We start from the raw sequence: 17176 nt of genomic DNA, 5'->3' as shown, positions 1-17176 counted from the left end.
GCGGCGTGATCCATCAGCCGTTTTGAAGTGGTAACTGATACCTTCTGAAGACCGAGGATTCCCTCAACTCTAGTCATTCTCCCTCTGTCAGATGAAATGACACCTGACGTTTTTCCCGCCTAGCGAGCACAGCCAGGGATTGTGCTCCGGCTGGACTTTCAGAGTGTGCCATTTTTCTGTTGTTCTTTTTTTTTTTTTTTTTTTGACAGAGAGAGCAAGAGACACAAGCAGGCAGAGCAGCAGAGGGAGAGGGAGAAGCAGGCTCCCCACTGAGCAGGGAGCCCGATGTGGGGCTCGATCCCAGGACCCTGGGATCATGACTTGAGCCGAAGATAGTTGCTTAATCAACTGAGCTACCTAGGCGCCCCTCTCTGTTCTTGACAATGACAGAACTAAAACAATTTAGTGATGACTTTGATGTTATTTATTCAAGAGAAAAGCAATGCATGGACTGGGGGAGTGCCGGGCCTCTCAAGTGGCAGAGGCTCTTCTGGAGGGAATCGAGGGCAAGAGCAGTTTTTATAGAAGAGGCAATGTGGAAACAGGGCAGCATGATGGCTTAGGAGGTCACGGGGTTTCCTCACGAGACTAAAAGGTTTTGTTTTCTAAGTAAGGTAGGCTAACTACAGCTGAGTTGGACGATTGGGATTGGTATTGTGAGGTGTCCTTGACAGTGAGGTGTAAGTGGGCTAACTTAAGTTTACATTTGTGACATGGACTGGGAGACTGGTGCGGCCACCATTTTGTGGGTCGCAGCGTATGAATTAGCTATCTCTCTCCCCAACTTCCCAGTCCCTGCTTTCCTGTTGTCTCTAGTTATGCCTTCTCTTTGAATTTTCTGGTTTTCTTCTTTTTCTCTATCTCCCTCTGGCTCTTGGTCTCTGTCTCTCTCCTCAGTCTCTCCTGCATGCTCTTCCAGTGGGCTTCTGTTCTCTGCTCACTCACTGTCTAGGTCTTGCTGTAGGTATCCTGCTCTTGGGTGCCCATTCTCCAGCTGCGACTCACACTCTAGTACTCCCTGTTGGCTGTCTTCCATCTCCCGCACCCCTCACCACTACTCCCTGTCCTCCCATTCCCTCTTTCTCTCCTCCCTCCTTCTGTCCATCTCGCTCTACTGCTGCTTGCCACAGATTGTCTCTGTTTTCTGTCTCTGCTGCTCTCTGCATTTTGTCTATATCCCCGAGTGTCTGTCTTGATCTCTGCCATCTGTGTTCATCACTGTCTGTCATCTTGCTCCATCTCATTCCTGTCTCTGACTGTAGACTCTGCCTCCATCTCTCCATCTCTGCCTTTGTCTGTCTGCCTCTTTTGGTCCAGTCCTCTCCTCACCTGCCTCAATAGATGCTCTTCTGTGTATCCATCTGAGTGCCTTGCTTCTCTCCCAAGACCTCCTTTCTCAAGCGGGATCAACTGTTTAGACCTCTTGGCCTTATTGTCTTAGTTTTTGTTCTGAGAGAATCTAATTGACCCAGCCCTGCCTATGCGTTGGTTGGGCAGTTGTCCCCTCCTGGTCTCGTGTGCTGGGACTGGGACCTGGGTGGGCGATGGGGAGGGTATGGGGAGGGTAGGGAGTTAGGTGATGTGTAGACTGTGGTAGGTACAGCTGGGCAGGGGAGGTCAGCAGAGCTTTTCGACACACAGCTATGTCCCCTGTACTCCTTCTGTGTCTGGGACAATGTAGATACTCCAGTATTTGTCGTATTAAACTGAGCTGCTCTGAGATTCCTTCCATTTACCTTGGTACTATACTTTAGCTTCACTGAGCTGTTTACCAAGAAAGTTCTAAAGATTTTATTTATTCATTTGTCAGGGAGAGAGAGAGAGAGAGAGAGCACAAGCAGGGGGAGCAGCCAGCAGGGGGAGAAACAGGCTCCCTGCTGAGCAAAGAGCCGCATGTGGGACTTGCTCCCAGTACCCTGGGATCATGACTTGAGCTGAAGGCAGACGATTAACTGTCTGAGCCAGCCAGGTGTCCCACCAAGAAAGTTTTAAAATAACACAGGAGGCAAATGTAAAACTAATTAAAAAAAGAATTTTCTAACACTATATAATATTCTATACAGTTTACTTTGAGTTACCTTTTTTTTTTAGTTCTGGGAATCAAATTTTTACATGTTCTTCAATGATGGTCAATGAGTTTTGTTAAAAATGCCTATAATATGTATAGATATGTATTAAAAATTATCTTGACTATAAAAATGAGAATAAAACACCTACTTGATTAGTCTGTTTCACCATTTGTTAGCAACTGAGGACACCAATATATATTTCTTCCCAGTAATTCAACATATCACTGACCGCTTATTTATTATGTAAACTATCATTGGATCATAAAAAATCTACACTTTTAACACAATTTCATGGGGTTTTGTTCCCTTCCATCCTGCTTATACAATTGATTCATCTGTTTTTATTGTTTTAAAATCCTTTGAGTGAATGTAGAGGTCATGTTTCTGAAACCATGTACTTAGAGGTAACTACCCAGTAAACAGAGTTTTGAGTTTGCTCTTCAAACTGAAGCCTCTCTTTCCATTGTAATTTACTGACTTAATCAAAGTGTATTTATGGGGGTGCCTGGGTGGCTCAGTGGGTTAAAGCCTCTGCCTTTGGCTCAGGTCATGGTCCCAGGGTCCTAGGATTGAGCCCCACATTGGGCTCTCTGCTCAGCATGGAGCCTGCTTCCCTGCCTCTCTGCCTACTTGTGATCTCTGCCTGTCAAATAAATTTAAAACAAAATCTTCAAAGTGTATTTATGTAGAATATTAAAGTTAGAGGCAAAACAAGTGATTATCGTATCTCTTGGGAGTTTGATTTGTAATATGCCAATATTGGGCCCTTTATAATTTAGATGAGTCATTTTCATGGAATTTTATTGTTGAAAAACACAATAGAGTCAGAACATAACTTCTGTTAGTATTAAGATTTTAGGTATTTTATGTAGGTGTGTCATACTGACCTAGCTCTTCTCTCATCCCATCCTCTCCATTCTTCCAAATATTACCATATCTCAATCTTTTTTGTGTTTCTAAAAATTAATTTCTGGTATGGATTTTATTTAGGTTCAGGCAAGTTGAACTATTGTTTTCTTTTCTTTGTCTAGTGCTTATGTACATACTTCTTGTTCTCATCATTTATCTCAATGATTTCTTTTAATTGTTTTTCTAGTGTTTTGAAAGAAAGGAAAAGATAATTAAAGAAAAAAAATTTTATTTTTAAAGATTTTATTTATTATTTATTGGACAGAGAGAGATCACAAGTAGGCAGAGAGGCAAGCAGAGAGAGAGGAGGAAGCAGGCTCCCTGCTGAGCAGAGAACCCGATGCGGGGCTTGATCCCAGGACCCTGGGATCATGACCTGAGCTGAAGGCAGAGGCTTTAACCCACTGAGCCACCCAGGCGCCCCTAAAGAAAAATATTTTTATTTATTTATTTGACAGAGAGCTTGAGAGCAGCAGGTTGAGGGAGAGGGAGAAGCAGGCTCCCTGGTGAGCAAGGAGCCCAATGTAGGGCTCGATCCCAGGCCCTTGGGATCATGACCTGAGCCAAAGGCAGCCGCTTAACTGACTGAGTCCTGCAGGCCCCCCAGAAAAAGATGATTTTACTCAAACTACTTTTTGTAAGCACGCTGATATCCTTAGTGATCTGTAACAGTGAAAGTATTCCAAAGATGTGTTCCCTTCTAAGAAAAATACCTCTAGTTCTTAGAAGCATATTGCGAAATTTATATTGTAGGCTTCTAAATAACCAGTGTGCGCAGGGAACAATAATACATTACCATGAACTGTTTGCTGGATATAGTTTTTATCTGTGTGATGGCCCAAAGTGAGTCACTTGCTAAGTCATTGCTTAGTCTCTCCTTTTTTTTTTTTTTTTTTTGTACTAATGAGGGTGAAAAGCAAATTTCCAATAATTTCTTTTTAGAATATCTCTGTGTTATGCTTTAGGAGCAAATGGTAGGTTTGGAATGATGCTCTTTTAATGTCGTGTGACTTGGCTCATGCCCCATCAGCTGAAGAAACTTTACATGCTGTGGGGAGGGGAGCCTTTCAAATTTTAAGAGAGTGTTTATTTTATTGTACAAACTGGAGGAAAACTGTGGGCTGAGGAAGGTTGAATTTGGGAAACCTCACATTTAACTCCATGCATTCTTACAGCTAAAGACTTTCAGGGGGTAAGGGGCACCTGGTTGGCTCAGTGGGTTAAGCCTCAGTCTTCGGCTCGGGTCATGATCTCGGAGTCCTGGGATCGAGCCCCACATGGGGCTCTCTGCTCAGCAGGGAGTCTGCTTCCCCCACCCCTCTCTGCCTGCCTCTCTGCCTACTTGTGACCTCTCTGTCAAATAAATAAATAAATCTTTAAAAAAAAAAAAAAAGACTTTCAGGGGGTAAAAAGGCATCAGGGGGAGGCAGTAGAATCTATCTAATTTGCATCAAAGACCTGGAGATACAGGGAACTTTCAGATGAGAGCCAATGAATAAATCATGGCACAGGCAGCCAAGTGGAACCTACACATTTTCCTGAACAAGGTAGGAGGGACCTGATCAGTTCACAGACTACGATTCTGGAGGTAGACTTTGGTGCTTCCCACTGGCTGACTGGAAGTCACGCATTCCATGTGCAAAAGCTATATGTACGGGGGCGCTTGGGTGGCTCAGTTGTTGAAGATCCAACTTGATTTCCACTTGGGTCATGATCTCAGGGTTGTGGAATCGAGCCCCATGTCAGGCTCCATGCTCAGCACTGAGTCTGCTTGTCCTTCTTCCTCTGCTCCTCCTCCTGTGTTCTCTCTCGCTCTCTCTCAAATACGTTCAAATAAATAAATAAATAAATAAAATCTTTAAAAAATAGCAGAGGGGCGCCTGGGTGGCTCAGTGGGTTAAGCCGCTGCCTTCGGCTCAGGTCATGATCTCAGAGTCCTGGGATCGAGTCCCGCATCGGGCTCTCTGCTCAGCGGAGAGCCTGCTTCCCCCTCTCTCTCTCTCTGCCTGCCTCTCCATCTACTTGTGATTTCTCTCTGTCAAATAAATAAATAAAATCTTTAAAAAAAAAATAAAAAAAATAAAAAATAGCAGAGCATGTATAATCAAGAGCATATGTCTTACTTTGATTTTACAGATTCCAAAGACACATGTGGGTATTTTCTGTATATATAAGTTGACCTACCAACATGTGATTTCTGTCTACCATAGACTCCCTTAAAAAATGGTACACTTTTACAGGGTTATGGCTCATCATATCACGTATCCAAATCCAGGCAGTTCCGCTGAGCAAATGCTCTGTACAACATGGTTCACCTGAAATGTGTCACTTCCCGCCGAGTTGAGTTTAGAAGGTATTTCTGCTCCTTTTAAAGTGACCTAGACTCTACAGAGTCCAGCATTTAGAGAAGGGATAGTTCAGGGTGATAACTGGTTGATGACAAGGGTCGGTAGGTTGCAGGTTGCAGAAATGCCTTCTGATTTGTGCTTTATTATGAATCCAGTCACTTAGGAGTCAGATTTTATTGCTACCAGAAGAAGAAAACTTGTAGTTCACCTCCACTGAGACCCAGAGAGCTGAAGTGACATACCCACATGGCTCATGAGGGACAACACTGCCAATAGGACCCAACTTACTGTGTCCATGATTGTTCTTTCAGATGGTGCTTTGGGGACCTAGGGGTTGCTGGGGAAGGGTGGATTAATAAGGTGACTTTCACCCTTTTTCTCCCATTGGTTTTCACTGTTGACTAGGTTCCTTGGTGCTTCTCCATAGAATCTCATGGCCTCTGTCTTACTAGATGCCCTCAGCTTGTAGAATGTCCATGTGGTGTCTCTAGTAGTATAGCTCAGGGGTCACCTGGCAGCTCAGGGTTCCCAAGAGTGCAGAAGCAGATGCTTCCAGACCTTCAGAGCTTAGGCCTGGGTTTTTGGCATAGCAACCATTCTACTGCAGGCTGTTGGTCAAAGCAAATTGGAGACCCACCCAGATTCAAAGGGGAGGAACTAAACCAGGGCATGAACGCAGGGAGGCATGATTTTTGGGGGGCTACCAGTGTAATCTCAACTATTTATAGGGATACTTTGTTCCAGATCTCAGAGTCATGGAAGGGCTGGTCTCTACCAAATAAATAAATAAATAAATAAATAAATATTTACTTATTTCTCCCCCCTCCCCAAAAGAAGAGAGAAAGTGAAAAGGACTTAACCAAGCAATCAGAGTGTTCTGGAGGGGATCATATTGCCACTTCCTTTGTAGATATTTTATAAAGACTCTCATCAGTGCAATTTGTCAGAGTCAGGAGGCAAGAAAGCAGATGATCTCTGAATACCTTTTGGGATTTTGGAGCTTTAATCCATGTTAATGTGTTTGAGCCCATTTAACCTTCATTCCTCCAGTTTTTACCCAAGTAAAGGTTGTTTGAAGGAGCCACATGAAAGTCAAAATATGGTATCAGCTTTATGACTATTAAACCAGATTTTGGAGAACGTACAATGCCACCAGTTTCCCTCCTCAACCCTGGGCTTTGACTTTTAGACCAGGAGTCAATGCTCTACTCCTAGAGGAAGAAGCTGAAGATGACAGAGCAGAGGGCTGGCAGGACTGTCCCACTAGGTTTTTCTTCTTTTTTTTTTTTTTTAAGTAGGCTCGGCACCCAACATGGAGCCCCATGCAGGGCTTAAATTCGCAATGCTGAGATTAAGACTTGAGCTGAGATCAAGAGCTGGATGCTTAACTGACTGAGCCACCCAGGCACTCCCCCCACCGCAAGCTGAGACAGATAGCTCAGGCCCTCACTCCCCCAGCCACACCAGGCACAGGCAAGTCTGAGGTCAGTACACATAGTGGATTCTTCTTGCTTTTGAGATGCCTACTGATAGCTTGACCAATCTACATAGGCAGGTATAAGTGAGGGGGGTGAAGAAAGGGATCAAAGGATTCATTGTAACATTTCTTTCTGGGGATGGGTACATACTCCTTCCTCTCAGTGAAAGCCCCAGGTGTGGAAAGATAAATGTTGCCTTTGTGAAATCTGTTTATCAAAATAGAGCTTTATGGGGCGCCTGAGTGGCTCAGTGAGTTAAAGCCTCTGCCTTCGGCTCGGGTCATGATCTCAGGGTCCTAGGATTGAGCCCGACATTGGGCTCTCTGCTCAGCGGGGAGCCTACTTCCTCCTCTCTCTCTCTGCCTGCCTCTCTGTCTACTTGTGATCTCTGTCAAATAAATAAATAAAATCTTTAAAAAAATAGTTTTATAGAGGTACTGTATTCTCCCCAACTTAGAGTCCTGGAATACTACCAAGGACTTTGAGGGAGCTGCAGAATTTATGAGCTATGGATCCGCTGATTCCGTTAAAGACTTTTGTAGAGCATCATACAGTTAAAAGCATTGGCTGTGGTGTTTGTGATGGTTAATTTTTTTAAAAAGATTTTATTTATTTGACAGAGAGCGATCACAAGTAGGCAGATAGGCAGGCAGAGAGAGAGAGGGGGAAGCAGGCTCCCTACTGAGCAGAGAGCCCAACGCAGGGCTCGATCTCAGGACCCGGAGACCATGACCTGAGCCGAAGGCAGAGGCTCAACCCATTGAGCCACCTGGGTGCTCCTGTGATGGTTAATTTTATGTGTCAGCTTGATTCAGTTACAGAGTGTGGAGATATTTGGTCAGATACATTCAGAGTGTTTCTATGAGGGTGTTTTTGGATGAGTGTAGCATCGATTTTATTCATTTATTTTTAAAAAATATTCCACCAGCCTTTTTCTTTTCTTTAAGATTTTATTTGTTTGTCAGAGAGAGAGAACAAACACGCACAAGCAGGGGGAGCAGCAGGCAGAGGGTGAAGCAAGCTCCCTGCTGAGCAAGGAGCCCAAGGTGGTACTTGATCTCAGGATTCTGGGATTGTGATCTGAACTGAAGGCAGACACCTAACCAACTGAGCCACCCAGGTGTCCCTGAGCGTAATATTTATTTTTTATTTTTTTATTTTTATTTTTATATTTTTTTAAAGATTTATTTATTTATTTGACACAGAGAGATTACAAGTAGGCAGAGAGGCAGGCAGAGATAGAGAGGAGGAAGCAGGCTCCCTGCTGAGCAGAGAGCTCGATGCGGGACTTGATCCCAGGACCCTGAAATCATGACCTGAGTCGAAGGCAGCAGCTTAACCCACTGAGCCACCCAGGCGCCCTATTTTTTAATTTTTTTTAAAGATTTTATTTATTTGACAGAAAGAGATCACAAGCAGGCAGAGAGGCAGGTGGGGGTGGGGGGGAAGCAGGCTCCCCACTGAGCAGAGAGCCTGATGTGGGGCTCGATCCCAGGACCCTGGGATCATGACCCAAGCTGAAGGCAGAGGCTTTAATCCACTGAGCCACCCAGGCTCCCTGAGTGTAACATTTAAATCAGTAGACTGAGTAAAGCAGATTGCTCTCCCTAATGTGGGTGGGCTTCATCTAATCAGTTGACGGGCTGAATAGAATAAAAAGCTGACTTTCCCCCTGAATAAGAGGGAATTTCTTCTGCCTGACTACTTTTAAGCTGGGATATTGGTTTCTTCCTGCCTTTGGCTTTGAAATGAAACATTGGCTCTTCCTCAGTCTAAACCATGAGCTCTCCTTATTCTTAGGCCTTTAGATTTGAACTGGAACTACACACCATTGCTTTCCTGGGTCTCCAGTTTGCCAACTGCAAATCTTGGGATTTGTTATCCTTCATGATCACACGAACAAATTCCTTATAATAAATCTCTTTCTCTGGTTACACACATGTGCACACATGCGTACTTCCTATTAATTTTGTTTCCATGAACTCTGATACAGTGTTAGGCAGTCCCCATTCTATTAGATATATGGCCTAGGAAATATTTTGTCAATTTAGTACCTTTTTGCAATATTTATAAAAATGAGCTAATACTAGTGTCTGCTTACCTCAGGGAGTAATGACCCAATGACTATTCAAACATGCAGTCTTGATGGTGATGATGCCCTTTGCACCAATGAAGAATGGCAGATTTCCTAACATTTCTCAGTTTAAAATCTCCCGATCTCTCATATCCAGATCAGGCCAATTCTGTTGCAGCCTTAGGAAATTATGTTTGGGTTTTGTTTGTTTGTTTGTTTGTTTTTTAGTGTTTTGTCCATGCAATAGGATACTTTCCTAATCAGGTTTTGCTTGGCTTCAAAATAACTTTTCATGTATTCAGCTTGGAAAATAGTAAATAATCCCAGAGTCATTTATGTTTGGATGTGGAATACGTATCTCTCCGTTTAGCTAGAAAGTCCGTATCACTTCACTAGAGCCCTCTTATTTGGCATTTTTAACCAGTGGGAGTAGAGCCAACCACCTGGAGGAATTAAGGAGAGTTAGTTGAACAAGATTGCTCTCACAGAGGTCTTGCACCAGAGTTTATGCACTTTTTTTAGGAGACTCCCACTTTCTGAGCTGTCTTCTTTTATGCAGATATACTTCCGGAAACATGGTAGCAAATTTACTTAGACCCACCCGGGTTCACTTTTTTATTTTATTTTTTAAAAATATTTTATTAATTTGACAGAGAGAGACAGCCAGAGAGGGAAACAAGCAAGGGTAGTGGGAGAGGGAAAAGCAGGCTTCCTGCTGATACAGGGCTCCATCCCAGATCTGGGATCATGACCTGAGCTGAAGCAGACACTTAACGACTGAGCCACGTGGGTGCCCTGGTTAACTTCTTTATTTTATTTAACAAAGCTTATCTCCCTCAGAAGTTCCCACTCCACTAAACAGCAAAAGGAGACTCTGAATGTCCTGGTTAGTAGTATCTCAAATGCTTCTGTTTTAATTATTCTTTTCGAGGTAACTCAGTCTCCTGTGTTGAAAACCCAATTCAGCCCACCCCACTGTTTCCCCCTCTGATGGTGTGTGGGGTGGACACAAGCCACCCTGCGTGTATTTGTGTGGTGACGTGTACCGCTTCGGGGTTCTATTCCCCCCCAACCCAGGTCCTTGGGTCTCTGGTAATGGCCTCTGTTCTGGTCACTAGATGTCTAGCAGCTGAGCTTATATTCTGTTCCTTGAATTGAGCAGAACTTGATGCCCTGCTTCAACCCATCACATACTCCTTGGTGTGTTTGTGGTATGTGTATGTGTATGTATGCATATGTGTGGTGTGTGTGTACTAACTTGATCCTGTCTAGGCCCCCACTGGCTGTGCAGCTCACCTCTGTTATTTGCCTGAACCCCTAAGTCAGGCCGTTTGACACAGCCTTTGGCTACAGGGTCATTTCACTCTTCTGTGATAACCATCTGCTTATGTACCATCAGCACTAGTAGCATAGCTGGGGACTTCTGGATCCTTTCCAGAGTCCATGGTTGCTGGGGTGTGGGGGTGGTGGCAAGGGAGGGTGCCCAGGAAATTAATATGGCCAGGTTTGTACCACAGCTCCTTTAAGTCACCAGTGTGAGGTCCTCTCCCACCCCTGAGTGTCAGATGGGGATCTAGGCACAAAGTTTCCCCTCTTATCCTGTCCTTGTCTGTCACCATGAGGAGGCAGGACTGTTAGAGAATAGGTCAGCACACTAAGTTTTTGTTTTGTTTTTGTTTTTGTCTTTTTAATTTGAACCTCTTTCTTTCTTTCTTTTTTTTTTCTTTAGCACAGTAAGTTTTAAGAAGTGGAGGTGATAACTTACAATTGAGGCAAGAGACAAACATTGGAAATCTAGACAGGGAAATGCAAACATTTAGATGAGGAATGATTACTTCCATGCACATCAGTATTTCCTAAGGACATCATTGTCGATCACAGGGTAGAATTATAATGTATGGTAACAAAAATGGTAATGTTAACTCACCAACTAAAAGTCTCATTATACTTAGTATTTTTATCAGCAAGCCATAAATCTAATGTGTTATAAAGGTTTTCATAGAAATGGTCTGATTTTAGTTCTTAATGGAATGAGGGAGACAATGTAATATGATGATTAAAAGCATGAGTTTTGAAGTCAGATAGACCTAGATTCAAATCCTAACTCTAACCTGCTATGACTGTCCTCAGAGGCTCCGTGTCCTTGTGAGTAAAATGATGAAATCAGTGACACTTCATTTAGTAATATAATACTACCTCACAAAAATTATTATGAAGATTAAAAAACCCCACAGAGTAAATATTGATAAATGGTATGCATTCTTACTAATATCTTTAATATTGCTTATGTGGAATCCCTTAGTTTCTGATGATATATGTAGCATTATGGTATTTTTATGGGTAGCCCACAATTTAGAAACAGATTGTTTTTTGGAAGGTAATTTGCAGGTCAGTTATTTGTAGTTTAGGGATTGAAGACAATCTAGACTAGTCCCCCTTTCCAGCCAACCATAATAGGGTATGCACATGTGTGCAAGGATGGGGCAGGGGAAGGGGGGAACATCTGCTTCCTCTTGGGGACAAATGTCTTTGTGACTCGGACTAGAATCCTTTCCTCCGTTCACTCAACGTCCTGGGATATCACGTGTTAGCAAAAGAACCTTGCTTCCTGGCAACTATAATTTCTTGCTTGGGTTATCGCTGAGAGGTAACTATTTTAGAATTTTAAATTCTATAATGAGACTTGCTTTTTCCCAGATAAGACTAATCTGCACTGCAGCGACAAATGGGAATGCTTGAGGAAGGGTGAGCACCTCTAAAGGATGACCAGAATACGTCTAGGGGAAACTGCAGTGATACCTGGAACTTGAAATATATCCTGTTCTCATTTTTTTTAAAGAAAAAAATTAATCAATAAGTTAATTTTTTTCTGATTAAATTCATTAAAAATTAAGAATATACTTATTTTTATCAAAGTAGTATATATTCTTGGTTAAAAAGTCAAACTGAAGAGCTTATAAAGAAAAACAACCATCCTGTGCCTTGTTTCTCTGCCCATCCTGTTCATCAGAGGTCACATGTTCTAATTTTAGCTGTTTCTTCTTATAGTTTCTGCCATGTCTCTAAATAATGTGCACTATAGCTATTTCTAGATATATCAATTTTAGCTATTAGCTGTTGACTTCTGTTAATTTAGCTGAGTTTTTATCTCACATTATTTATTTTCAACCTCCTTCTCCTAATATAATTATATTATTCCCTTATTGGTTATCTTTGCAACTTGAAAATATTTATGCCTTTTTTTTTATTATATCAGCTCTAGACACCATCTTATGATTGTTCTCACTTTTCTCTCTAAACTTATCATTTGTATTTTTATAGTATTGGAATTGCTAAGATTATATTTAGATACTTATAGTTAAATATTGCATGCTTTGACTATGCTGGTTTTAAAAATTAGAAATTAATGCTGTTGTGATGGCGATGAGACACGGTGTGGTTTGGTTTCCCTTCTTGCACAGCTTTTGTTTCTTTGATACTTCTACTTTCTTTTCCTGCCCATTCCCCACCCCCAAATTATGCACTTATATTGACTTATTTTTTAAAGATTTTATTTATGTATTTGAGAAAGAGAAAGAGAGAGAAAGAGCACAAGCCAGGGGGAGGGGCAGAGGGAGAGGAAGCAGCAGAGTCCTGGCTGAGCGAGGAGCTCAATTCAGGACTTGATCCCAGGACCCTGGGATTCTGACCTGAGCTGAAGGCAAACGCTTAATTAACTGAGCCAGCCAGGTGCACCCTATATTGACTTTTTATGTTGTTTCAAATGATCAGGAATATCATCAGATCCTGACCTCCTTTATCCCTAGATAACTCTCTTCTGGAACATCTGACATCTGTTCTCTGAACCATTCTGTGCTGAATGCTTTCTGTTAGCTTCCTTCCTGATTTCTATATTTGGAGCCACTTTCCTTCTGGTTCTCATGTTATCTTCTTTCCTTATTCCTTCACTTTGCTGATACACATCCCCAAGTAATTTCCCAAGAAAGAATACCTAGGAGGGTTGCCAGGGTGGCTCAGTCGGTTAAGCATCTGCCTCTTGATTTTGGTTCTGGTGATGATCTCAGGGTCCTGTAGTCTAGCCCTGTATTGGGCTCTGCACTCAGTGGGGAGTCTGCTGGAGGAGTCTCTCTTCCCCTCCCACGCCTGCCAGTCATATGATCTCTATAAAATAAATAAGTAAATCTTAAAAAAGTGAGAAATGGCTTTTCTAGGTCTTTGCACATCTGAATATCTTTATTCTACCTTCACATTTGATAGTTCTAACTTTAAAAAAATGTTTGGCTTTTTCTCATGTTGTTCTTTCTCTTGTTCCTGTTAGTATACATGTTGTTCCTCTCGGATTGATGCTCTATGTCTTATTTAAAAAAATGATTTCTGTCTCTCCTCTACTGCCTTTATCTTCTGAAATTTATATTGAATTTTTAATTATTCACTTTTAATTTACAGGGGGTCTTAATTGTTCTCTCTTTTTTTTTCATAGCATCCTGTTCTTGTTTTATGTTTGTAATATCTCTTGAATCTCTCTCAGGACACTAATCAGGGATTTTTTTTTAAAGTTATTTTTTTTTTCCTATATGATTTCTGCTTCTTCCATTGTCATTTTTTCTGTTCTTATTTTACTCTAATTTTTGTGTGGATTTTTACCTTATTAATTCATTTACTTTAATTTTCGGGGTGCCTCGGGTAAGAGAGGAAATAAACACATGCTGTCAAATCATTATCTGTAACTGGCTATCATTCCCTCTTAGCACTTAACTTTAGTGGGACATTAGCCATGAAAGAGCTCACTCAGTTTTTCTTAACTATTTGAGGTCTTTGAGGGAAATTACTTACACTTTTAGGAATCAACAAGAAAGTTAAACTGATTGGATTTCATATTCATTTAAGGTTGATTTAGTGAATTTGTTTCTTTTCTTTTCTTTCTTTCTTTCTTCCTTTTTATTTATTTATTTATTTTTTTTTAGAGAGAGAGAGAGGGCCGCTGTGGGGGGGGGTGGCATAGGGAGAGGAGGGGAGTGAGGGAGAATCTTAAGCAGACTTCACACTGAACTCCATGCAGGTCTTGATCTCACCACCCTGAGATCATGACCTGAGCTGAAATCAAGAGTCACACACTTAAATGACTGAGCCACCCAGCCACCCTGATGTAGTGAATTTTGTACTTTTTTTAAAGCTTAGTTGTTCTGTTCAAGAATAGCTCAGGAAGGGGTGCCTGGGTGGCTCAGTGGATTAAAGCCTCTGCCTTCGGTGCAGGTCATGATCCCAGGGTCCTGGGATCGAGCCCTGCATCGGGCTCTCTGTTCAGTGGGGAGCCGTCTTTCCCCCAACTCTCTCTGCCTGCCTCACTGCCTACTTGTGATCTCTGTCTGTCAAATAAATAAATAAAATCTTAAAAAAAAAGAGTCTGGTATTTAAAAAAAAAAAAAAAAAGAATAACTCAGGAAGAGAAGACCAGCATGAAGGATTATCCACACCCCCTTTGAAAAAAAATACCTTTATTGAGATATAATTCATGTACCATAACTTTCACACTTTTTAAATGTACAGTTGTTTAGTATATTTACAGAGTTATGCATCCATCACCGCTATCGCATTCCAGAATATTTTCATCACCCTGAAAAAGAAACTCCACACCCATTGGCAGTCACTCCATCTTCCTACCCCTCCCCTCCAGGCTTCTAGCAATGATGAAACTACCTTCTGTTTCTATGGATTTGCTGCTTCTGGACATTTCACATAAATGGACCAAAAATATATGTGACTTTTTGTGTCTGGCCTCTTTCACTTAGCTTAATATTTTTAAGGTTCATCTGTGTTACAATATGTATCAGTATTGTTTCTTTTAATTGCCGAATAGATACCACATTTTGTGTACCTGTTCATCAGTTTATGGATATTTTGGATTATTTTCATGTTTTGGCTATTATGAATACTGTTGCTATGAACATTCATGGACAGGTTTTTGTGTAGACATATGTTGCCATTTTTCTTGAGCACATATTTAGGGATAGAATTGCTGAGTCATATGGTAACTTCATGGGTAAATTTTGAAGAACTGCCAATCTGTCAAATTGACTGCACCATTTTCCATTCCCACCAGCAGTGCACAAGGGTTACAGGATGCAGGTTCCAGTCTCACCAACACTTGCTATTGTCTTTTTTATTATAGCCATCCTAGTGGTATACCTGAAGGGTTATCCTGTCTCCAGAAAAACATCAAAGATCTTTGACCATCAGGCCCATCCTAGTCTGGTCTTCAGGCTCATCTCCTGCCAGTCTCTCTGGTGCCCTTTGTCTGTTTATGCCAGTCTTTATGTGTCTCATCCTGCCAGGCCTTAGCTTAGGCTTCTCCTCCACCTGGAATATTCCCTTCCTCTCACAACCTCTTGAGTTCACCAGTGAAAGTCAATTTGTGTTCATTTCTTTAAATATTGTTTTTGCATCATATGTGATAGTTACAAGTTAGGCATTCATAATGTTTGAATGAGTTTTACTCATCCTTCCAGATTAGAGCAAGTTCAATTGTGACCCCAAGGAGACATGGTCCTTTACCTCCCTCAGAGTTAATAGTTTTATTATTTGGTTTCTTAGGTAGTTGTGCACATGTCTTTTTGTCCTGATAATTTCCTGGAATGTGTGGACCATATAGCATCAGGCTGGATATCTCCAGGGTCTCGTAATGTGCTTGGTACCTAGTGGACACTCCAAAAGTATTCATGATTATATGGGAGAAATGGAGGGAAAAACTGGTTATAGATTTTCAGTAAAAGCATATTTATAAACTTAACAGTTGTATAGATTAACTTACTGATAGTTGTTGTGTTTTATGTTTCTTTTAAGTAGATGAAAGCATTTTTAAGAATAGATTACCATATTAGTTATTTCTCCTCCTTTTGGTTTCTCTATTCCTCCCCACATAGATAAGAAGGGATGGTTATCCATATTGTGAATAAATTGTAGATGCTGTTCTAGAACAAAATTAATGTCCCAATTAAATGAGGACATTATATATCACTACTATTTCACTTTGAATGGTATGCATATATAAACAAAACCCCTTCCTGTTTACAACGAAAGAAGGGTTGTGTGCGTGTTCTTTTTTTTTTCTTTTCTTCTCTTGGGGAAGGAGTAAGTATTCTGTGGAAAGGAGCAAGCCAAGCTAAAATCACGATGATATTTAAGTTCTGGATGTTATTTGCCTAATTTAAGGTCTTGAAGAGAAAAAGAGGGACAGTTATTACCTAAGCACAAAAAGTATTGAAGACTTTTGTTCTTGAAAAATATGGGAAGTGGTAAGAAAACACTGAGCAGCTATACGTTTCTGGCCCACTTACTCCCTGCATCTGAAGTGAATGTGGGCTGGTGGGCAGTGAAAGAACTCTGAAATACGGCTTCTGTGGCTACAGAATTTCAGAATCAGCAAGAAGGCTTTTGTCATTGTGAGCATCTTGATCAGGCTCTATAAGGCTCTAGTATTAGGAGTGTCTAGTCACTTCCTTACCAAGAGGAGGGGTCTCTGATATGTGTGTTGCACAAGGCAATCCTCCCTCTCCCTTTCTCTGCCTCTCTAAGAAGACTTTCTCCTCCTGGGATGGGTAAATGCTCCTCAGGGTCAACAAGGCCAATCTGTAGCTTTTGGCCAAAGGACTGACAAGGCTAAGATGCTAGATGGAGCCCAGAAGAAATCCCTTTTGCATTCTCTCTTGCTCCAGAGTACCACTGTACTTTCACTGAGATGAGTTAGGACTTGAACATGTCTCCTGGAAATCACTAGATTTCTGCAGGATTCATTGATTGGTTGGTTAAGTATGCTTCCTTTGCTGACTTCCTCTTGGAGGACAATTACCTTAGCATTTGAATTCAAAATATTAAGCTCTAAAATACTATTCCTTTGTATTCCTCACAGGGCCCTCTTCCTGTTCAAGAGATTGTTTTAGAGGGAAACCAAGATACCTGGATTTGTTGACATTATTTATGTCCTCAATGATTCTCAATTAATGTCTTGCCTCCTATGCCCCTTTCTTTTCTTTTCTCCTTCTCCTTCTTCTTCTTCTTCTTTTTCTTCTTTTTTTTTTTTTTTTAACAGATACTAATTTTGTGTTGGGGAATGCCCAGATAGTGGACTGGCCTATCGTGTACAGCAACGACGGATTTTGCAAGCTGTCTGGCTATCACAGGGCGGAAGTGATGCAAAAAAGCAGTACCTGCAGGTATTTATGTCCGGGCTTGTTCTGTTCAACATTCTATCATGGTATCTTCTGGAAAAACAAAATGGCTTATGCAGTGTGGGGATTGCCC

At 41.5% G+C, this 17176-nt stretch overlaps 1 protein-coding gene across 2 annotated transcripts in view; it reads left to right on the top strand.

Moving 5' to 3' along the window:
* The window catches only part of KCNH1 (potassium voltage-gated channel subfamily H member 1), a 384330-nt gene that overhangs the window by 12107 nt on the left and 355047 nt on the right, over positions 1-17176 (top strand). For both annotated transcript variants that reach the window (XM_082701856.1, XM_082701857.1), the window contains exon 2: positions 16965-17088. In XM_082701856.1, coding sequence (XP_082557982.1) covers positions 16965-17088 — 124 coding nt within the window. The remainder of the gene's footprint in view (positions 1-16964; positions 17089-17176) is intronic.

Source organism: Mustela nivalis (assembly GCF_964662115.1).
Source record: "Mustela nivalis genome assembly, chromosome: 16".
In the NCBI taxonomy this organism is placed as follows: Eukaryota; Metazoa; Chordata; class Mammalia; order Carnivora; family Mustelidae; genus Mustela; species Mustela nivalis.
Note: the sequence above shows the minus strand (reverse complement) of the source record. Positions and strands in the feature narration are given on the sequence as shown.